The sequence below is a fragment of the Pelophylax lessonae genome (genome assembly GCF_965119305.1).
Source record: "Pelophylax lessonae genome assembly, chromosome: 6".
NCBI classification, from domain to species: domain Eukaryota; kingdom Metazoa; phylum Chordata; class Amphibia; order Anura; family Ranidae; genus Pelophylax; species Pelophylax lessonae.
Window position 1 is genome coordinate 328,580,530 of NC_138773.1, and position 9,113 is coordinate 328,589,642.

The window sequence follows — 9,113 nt, forward strand, 5'->3', positions numbered from 1 at the left end:
CACTACTCCCTTGGGAGCTGCTGGTGACGGGTTCCCCTGGGTTACCCATAGCAACAGTACAATAATTCAGCAACTTCAAAGTGCCTGGCTCACTCAAGAAACAGTCTAGGAGTTTTGTTTTTTTGTGGTTTTATTGAGAACTTGGATAGGAGAAGGGAATGAGTGGGATACTCCAACTTGAATAAACTATGCCCAATTTGCTGGGATGTTCAGATATAACTAAGTGGGGCAAGGCCGCTGCTTCACCTTGCCACTAGCCATGAAGTAGGATTTAACTAACCGCTTTAGATAAGCTGTACTGTACTGCAGAACACTCTTCAGGGCCCTTCCTGGCACCCCCTTTGTTCCTATTTTTCAGGGCTTTCTACATGGCACTCCCTTTACTGTAACACGCTCTGTGTGAGCTAGCTCCTTGATCCCCTGACTTCACTTGAGTGGTCCCCCTTCCCTGCACCAGACCCTTTGGCAGATCCCTCAGTACTCACGGACACTGTTTTTCCCAAGAGACTCTGCCAGCAGCTCCACCATCAGTTACATCAGATCTTCTGCAGCTCAGCTCCACACCTGGTTCACTAGGCCGACCGCCTAAGACCACCTTCTTCATACACAGCAGGAGGAGAGACAGCCGTCCACCTCCTCCTGGGACTCTGCTTCCTGCCAAAGACGCCCTGTCATATGTCACCCCCGGCTTTTATGAGCAATCCCAGGATGCATTGCAAGCATACCCTCCCACTGGGACTCCCACAAAAGCCAATGTGTCACTGGCTGGGTTTTCTCCACTGTCCAACAAGCTCCTTCATTGGATACAGTGGTGACACTCCCTCAGACCCAGTGAATCACACCTGGAGACATGCAACAGGCAACCTAATAGATCAGGCTCCCCTGATAAACAGAAGGAGCAAATAGATGTGTTTTCCTAGCACCTACCTAGGAGGGTGCTGCATGTATATTTGGATTTAACTGGAGCAGCGCAATCACATAACCATATGTTTTTTATGCTGGGATGTGGGAACATTTAGGTGATAGCAGCAGCTTAACTCCTATTTGATCCTTGTTATCCAATAAGGGTTTATTAGATTTGGTTCGCAGTTCACAGGGGTAGCAAACTGCGCACAGTTACCTTTTGGTTTTATCATTTTGTTTTTATAGAATATTTTCTATGAATGATGTGGCCGGTAAATTCTTTCTTCACAGATTGAGAGAATACAAAACAAACACCTCTGGTTAAACTACGAGATTAGGAAGAACAGCATTGAGGATAAGAACAAGATCGAAAGCGAGAGATTGCTTTTCCACGGGACAGACGCCAAAACGATCGAGCATGTGAATAATAACGGATTCAACAGGAGCTATGCCGGAAAGAACGGTAAGCTGGGCTACTTTAGGCCTCTTACACACGATAATCCTGTTTGAGCATCTCCTTTTTCAGCCGTAAATTTCAGGAGTATTTGTCTTATTAACCACTTAAGCGCCGGAAGATTTTACCCCCTTCCTGACCAGGGCCTATTTTGTGATTCGGCACTGCGTGACTTTAAGGGACAATTGCGCGGCCGTGCGACGCTGTACCCAAACAAATTCGGCGTCCTTTTTTTCCCACAAACAGAGCTTTCTTTTGGTGGTATTTGATCACCTGTGCGATTTTTTGATCATGCTCTATAAACAAAAAAAGAGCGACAATTTTGCAAAAATAACAATATTTTTCACATTTTTTTGTATGAAATTCCCCAAAAAAAATGTAAAAATCAAAATTTTTTAACATTTTAGGCCAATTTCTTTTTTTTACCATATGTTTGGTAAAAAAAATAGCAAAAAGCGTATTTTGATTGGTTTTCGCAAAAGTTATTGCGTTTACTAACAAAGGGAAAGATTTTTGTTGTTTTTTTTTTTTTTAACGCGTAATGCTGGCAATCTGCGATTTTTTTTGTGGGACTGCGACATTGCGGCGGACAGATCGGACCCTTGACTGACATTTTTGACACTTTTGGGGTTACCAGTGACCAGTGACAGTGCTTCTTACTGTGATTGGCTGTGGCTTGATATGTAAGAACAGAGATCAACGGTCCTACATAGTAGAACCGTTTGATCTCCATTCTCACACAGGGGAGAACTGACAGGCGGCTTTGTTTACACTAGCCGCCTGCCTTTCTCCCGCTGTCACGGATGATCGCGAGTACCCGGCGGACATCGGGTCCGCCGGGCACACGCGCGCGGGGGGGTCCGTGACCGAGCGGGAGTGCGCATCCGGTGGCGCGCGCGCTCTCCTTAGACCCTCACAGGCGAGTGACGTAGCCCTACGTCGCTTTGCCTGTGAGGGGCTGACTGCCGACGTAAATAGTCGTGCGGCAGTCGGCAAGTGGTTAAAATGCGCACATTTTCAAGCATTCGCGTGCATTTTTGCGCATATGCGTTTGCGCAAATTGGCGCCTTTTCACGCAAATGTATTCTCGCGTTTATGAAAATAAGCATTTTTCAGATCAACAGAACGTTCGTGTGCCGTATTCAGACACAGCGGGAGTCAGGCCAGGGGAGGAGAGGCGGTGATCACCACCGCTCTTCCCCGATCGTCGGGGATCGAGTGAGGAAATCCGCCAGCTTGTGTAAACAAAGTGGGCGGATCTCCTATGTGACAGGCAGGGACAGATTACAGGATTCAGCATAGCTCAACCTGCGATCTGTGTCTGTGTCACACAGTCCCCTCCCCCCACACACGTCAGTAAGCATAAGGCACACATTTAACCCCTTGATCACCAATAAAGTTAACCCCTTCTCTGCCAGTGTCATTATTACAGTAACAGTGCATATTTATAGCACTGATTACTGTAGTAATGTCACTGGTACCCCCAAAAGTGTCAAAAATGTCAGTCAAGGGTCCGATCTGTCCGCCGCAATGTCGCAGTCCCGCAAAAAAAAAATCGCAGATCGCCGCCATTACTAGTAAAAAAAAATAAACAATAGAAATGACAAATCTTTCCCGTATTTAGTAAACACGATAACTTTTGCACAAACCAATCAAAATACGCTTATTGTGATTTTTTTAACCAAAAATATGTAGCAGAAAACAAATTGGCCTAAAATGTTAAAAAAATTGATTTTAAATTTTTTTTTGGGAATGTTATATATCAGAATGTAAAAAAATATTGTTTTTTTTTTCTCAAAATTGTCGCTCTTTTTTTCAAAAAGTAAAAATCGCACAGGTGATCAAATACCACCAAAAGAAAGCTCTGTTTGTGGGGAAAAAAGGACGTAAATTTAATTTGGGTACAGCGTTGCACGACCATGCAATTGTCCGTTAAAATAACGCAGTGCCGAATCACAAAATATGGCCTGGTCAGGAATGGGGTAAAATCTTCCGGTCTTAAAGCGGTTAAAAATACGCTCATTGAGAATTTTTTTGTCAAACACATGTAGCTAAATACATTTTGGACTAAATATATGACAAAATATGAATATATTGGATATTTTTTAACTGTCAAATGTAGAAAATGTCAATTTTTTTGCAAAATTTTCGCTCTTTTTTTATTAATATCGCAAAAAATGAAAAGGGCAGAGGTGATCAAATACCACCAAAAGAAAGCTCTGTTTGTGGGAAAAAAGGACGTAAATTTAGTTTGGGTACGGCGTTGCATGACCGCGCAATTGTCAGTTAAATTTGCGCAGTGCCAAGTTGCAAAAAGTGGTCTGGACGCAAAGCAGGAAAATCCTTCGGTGGTAAAGTGGTTAAGCTGCAGTGTGCAAGAGGCCTTATAGAGCAAATGAACAATCCAATGAATGTGAACTTATGACTGACCAATACAAAGTTGCCATTTGGTTGCAGCATTCCCTCCCCCCCTCCCTAGAGATAAGCCGTTGGCTCGGCCTGGATTTTAGCTGTTCAGGGAACTAAAGCGGGAAACCAATCAGCACATCCCTCTGAGGCATCACACTGATTAATATGGGGCCACAGCCACTGGGTGACATACCCCACTGTTTATACTATTGCAGCTCTTCATTCATTGTCTTATGGACTCCTTGGTGCCCACCCAGGAGGGACAGTGTATTCTTGTTTTCTGTGCCTGATGTCTAGATGGTTGATCTACATGATACCGTATTTTCCGGCGTATAAGACGACTGGGCGTATAAGACGAGTTTGGGATATATAAGTTTAAAACTGGCTTCATATTTCTTTCTTCTTGCTGGTGGAGTCATGATAGGGTTTTGACTGTTGGACATGTTTGTATACTGTACTAGTGCTATAATGGCTGGTTGTAAGCCTGCTTGGATTGGCTCTCCCTGCCTGCCCAGCCCTCCCTGTCTCTGGTATGCCCGGGGTATGGAAAAAAGAGTGAGAGAGCGGCGATGTGACCAGAAAAACACGCCTCTTTCACCTGTCTGGCCCGCCCTTGTATCCTATTACCGTACCTCCTTCTCTGCCTCTCACATCTCGCACATGCGCGCCTGCACCACCTGCACCGCTTTACTGCAGTCCTCAGGAGCAAAACGCAGAGAAGGAGGTATGGTAATTGGATACAAGGGCGGGCCAGACGGGTGAAAGAGGTGTGTTTTTTTGGTCACATTGCTGCTCTCTCTCTCTCTTTTCTCCATACCCCGGGCATACCATAGTCTCTGAGACTGGAAGGACTGGGCAGGCAGGGAGAGCCAATCCAAGCAGGCTTACAACCCCCGGCCTTTTTGAGCCCCCACCGCATATTCTCCAGTTCAGCTCCGAAGTTTCAGCATCCGCCCTCTAAGACAAAACCCGGCGTATAAGACGACCCCACAACTTTGAGATGATTTTCCTGGGTTAAAAAGTCGTCTTATACGCCAGAAAATACGGTATTTACATTTTCATCTTTGCTGCCATGGATGTCCTTGCAATATGAAGATATTGTCCTTTAATCCGCATTATTTTGAGAGCTCGGCTATTAGCATAGACTGCACCAAGACTCTATTTCCATTTTGCTGAATTACATTGTATGCCACTAGGCCACCCTTCTAGGAATCGTAGGGGTTTGGTGCGCTTGGCGTGGGGTGGATGGATTGGGCCCTTTGATGTGTGTGTGTGAGCTTGTGATGATTTGCTGCAACAGCAGGTCTTCTGGTCTTCATCATTTGCTACATTTTAGCATGTGTTTTTCTATCTGTTCTTGATTGCACTATCAATAAAGGTTTTTTGCAGTTTAATACCAAAGTTGAGCCTTCCTTTTGCAACCGGTTCTGAGGTGATTGCCTATTAATCCCCATCTCTTCCCTTGTGTGCACCTATATAGGGTGTTCAGCTGAGCCAAAGTTCCGGCTGCAACAAAAAGTGAAACATTTAGTCGCGGTAATATGAACGATACTAAATGTGACCGCTTTGTGCCCTACGCAGAGTAGAAACGAGCATAGGATTGAACCTGAACACAACAGCCCTACCCAGCGTTTCTTTTTTGTAAATTCTTTATTATGACATGAAAGGCATATAATACAGTCGTGAACAGTTGTAAATAACAGAGCAGCATATCAAGATGGACAGAGACAGCAGTATATACGTGTGAAATATATAACTAGCCATGAGAGCATCGCTTACTCGATCATGTGAACAATCCGCAAGCTAGAATAACAGGCATCTTGAGTATAGGCCAACCGAACTTCAGTCTCTAGAGCAAACCGTGTAAAGGAACGTAAAAAATGAAAACAGAGCGGTACATTCCGGGGGCAATTCCCACTCCCACCGGCATCTGTCTTGTGTCCGGTATACGGGAGCGAGGAAGTGCATCCCAGGGAACGAGCCACTACAGTAACCTTAAGATGGTATCTCGACTGCAAGCATGCCTGGGGGAAAGGGTTTTTTTTTCATGCCCAAGAATCGGGTGTAACTGACAAAAGAGGTAGGAAAGAGAAATGCAGTCTAGAAAGGAGGGTAAGGGGGGGAGAGGAGAAAAGAGGGGGGGGAGGGTAGAGATGGCCAACCATTCGTACCAAGTCCCTTTAGGCAACAAGGTCTCTGAATTCAGCGGAAAACGTGAACTTGTGCCAGTAATGCCATCGCTTCAGGAACCTGTCCCTTGTACCCCGTTCGGCGGCCACAAGGTATTTCATCTCGTTAATATACGCGACTTTACGTAGCCACAGACTACAGAAACGTAGACTGTTTCCAGAGCAGGGAAATGCAGCTTCTGGCCGCAGTAAGTAAGATCGATTTCCGATAGGACTCCCTCGGGAACTCGTGGTGGAGCAGAAGGAAAAGAACCAGGTCCAGAGTAAGGGTATGATCTGTAAACTCCTGAGAAATGTGTAATACCGTCAACCAAAAAGACTGTAAATGGTTGCAGGACCAAAAGATATGGAGAAGGCCACTTCCTCTCCACATCTCCAGCAGAGGTCAGAGCATGAGGTAAACATTTTACGAAGTCTGACCGGGGTATAATACCACCTAGTCAGGAATTTGTATCCCGCTTCCTGGTACTTAGAGCAGACAGAAGTTCTTTTAGCAAAGACTCTGGAGAACAAAATGACGGTCACGCGGTATTTGCGCATTGGTCTTTCAAATGCCATTTCCACCAATGAGCACACGGTGGTTGGAGGAGAAGGCGGGGTATGTCCACCAATGAGCACACGGTGGTTGGAGGAGAAGGTGGGGAATGTCCACCAATGAGCACACAGTGGTTGGAGGAGAAGGCAGGGAATGTCCACCAATGAGCACACAACGGTTGGAGGAGAAGGCAGGGAATGTCCACCAACCAGCACACAGTGGTTGGAGGAGAAAGCGGGGAATGTCTACCAATGAGCACACATTGGTTGGAGGAGAAGGCCGGGAATGTCCACCAATGAGCACACAGTGGTTGGACAAGGCGGGGAATGTCCACCAATGAGCACACAGTGGTTGGAGAAGGCGGGGAATGTCCACCAATGAGCACACAGTGGTTGGAGAAGGCGGGGAATGTCCACCAATGAGCACACAGCACTTGGAGAAGGCGGGGAATGTCCACCAACCAGCACACAGTGGTTAGAGGAGAAGGCGGGGAATGTCCACCAACCAGCACACAGTGGTTGGAGGAGAAGGCGGGGAATGTCCACCAACCCACACACAGTGGTTGGAGGAGAAGGCAGGGAATGTCCACCAATGAGCACACAGTTGTTGGAGGAGAAGGCGGGGAATATCCACGTATGAGCATCCAGTGGTTGGAGGAAAAGGCAGGGAATGTCCACCAATGAGCACACAGTGGTTGGAGGAGAAGGCGGGGAATGTCCACCAATGAGCACACGGCATTTGGAGGAGAAGGCGGGGAATGTCAACCAACCAGCACACAGTTGTTGGAGGAGAAGGTGGGGAATATCCACGTATGAGCACACAGTGGTTAGAGAAGAAGGTGAGGAATGTCCACCATTTAGCACACAGTGGTTGGAGGAGAAGGCGGGGAATGTCTACCAATGAGCACACAGTGGCTGGAGGAGAAGGCGGGGAATGTCCACCAATGAGCATATAGTGGTTGAAGAAGGTGGGGAATGTCCACCATTTAGCACACAGTTGTTGGAGGAGAAGACGGGGAATGTCCACCAATGAGCACACAGCGGATGGAGGAGAAGGCGGGGAATGTCCACCAATGAGCACACAGCGGGTGGAGGAGAAGGCGGGGAATGTCCACCTTTGAGCACACAGTGGTTGGAGAAGGCAGGGAATGTCCACCAATGAGCACACATCAGTTGGAGGAGAAGGTGGGGAATGTCCACCAATGAGCACACAGTGGTTGGAAGAAAAGGCTGGGAATGTCCACCAATGAGCACACAGCGGTTGGAGGAGAAGGCGGGGAATGTCCACCAATGAGCATACAGTGGTTAGAGGAAAAGGCTTGGAATGTCCACCAATGATCTTTCACTTGGATGTTATAAGTTACACTGAGTAAATACAGCTGGATAAAACAAAAACTGTGTCTGTCTTCATTTCAGGCTACAAGGCAACAGAATTTGATTTTTTTAAAGGGGGGGGGGGGTGATTATTTTCTATCCCCACTGTATATCAGTAAAAAGAGATGTAATAAGTAGAGAGGAAAGCTGCAGCCGGAGCCCAATACTGATATTTTGCTGGGTTTTATGTTTATAAAGTCAAATTCCAGTAAATCTAAAGGTAGTGGAGGGAATTTCTGTTGATGGCTCGATGTTCAAAGATACCAACCTCACCAGATGTAATGTTTCTAAATTTCTTTTACAGATGCAAAGATCGGAAGAGGGACGTACTTTGCAGTTGAAGCAATTTATTCCTCAGATGACAAATACTCCATACCTGACCAAACAAGCGGCTATAAACACATGTACCTGGCCCGGGTCCTCACCGGTATCTTCTGTAAGGGAGATGAAGATCTAATTGTCCCTCCATCCAAGGATAAAGCAAACCCCACTGACCTGTATGACAGCGTAGCCGATGACACCACGAATCCCACCGTGTTTGCCATATTTAATGATGTCCAGGCCTACCCTGAGTACCTCATCACCTTCAGCAAGTGACCAAGCAAAGCATAGCAAGTTACCAATGAGAATGGGTTAAAGTGGTTCAAGGTTCTCTTGATAGGGCATCCCAATTTCAAACCAATGATATCCCCCTTTCTGCATTCTCCCACAGCTCTATACATCTGCTGTAGGCCTCAGTACTTCCAGGTATGGGGGAGCACGTGACCTTCACCTTTACTTCCTGGATCAAATATTCAAGCTTGGGTGGCCAATCACCAGTCCTGACCACTGTAACATGAGGGAGGGGAGGTTATCATTAACCACTTTCTGCCATGCCTATTGCAAAATGACGGCTAGGACATCATAGGACGTCCTCCTGAAACGCGCCTCACTGTAACCGCCCTCTGCCGGTACCATGTGACTGCTGTGACCAATCACAGCAAATCACATGACAATTGTAAACAATGGACGGCTTCCTTTCATGCCATCTTTTGTGTACAATTGTGTTGCTAGCTGTCATTGGTCACAGTGATCACATGGTACAAACAGGGCCAATCATACACACTGAATGAAATAGTTTCATTCAGTAAAAATAGTTGCTTATACCAATTAAATTCACTGCTATGAAAGCTGAAAATTGGCTTGGGCAGGAAGGGGGTGAAAGTGTCCAGGTTTCAAAGGTGTTACCAGTATCACTTGCATACAGGAGA

General features: G+C 46.2%; 1 protein-coding gene across 1 annotated transcript in view; it reads left to right on the forward strand.

Annotated features, from left to right (window-relative positions):
• LOC309557593 (protein mono-ADP-ribosyltransferase PARP14-like) overlaps positions 1–8,497 on the forward strand; it is a 254,593-nt gene extending 246,096 nt beyond the window's left edge. Inside the window, exons 15-16 of the mRNA XM_082260388.1 lie at positions 1,195–1,366; positions 8,168–8,497. Coding sequence (XP_082116514.1) covers positions 1,195–1,366; positions 8,168–8,460 — 465 coding nt within the window. The 3' untranslated portion in view covers positions 8,461–8,497. The remainder of the gene's footprint in view (positions 1–1,194; positions 1,367–8,167) is intronic.
• Positions 8,498–9,113: the final 616 nt, after the last annotated feature.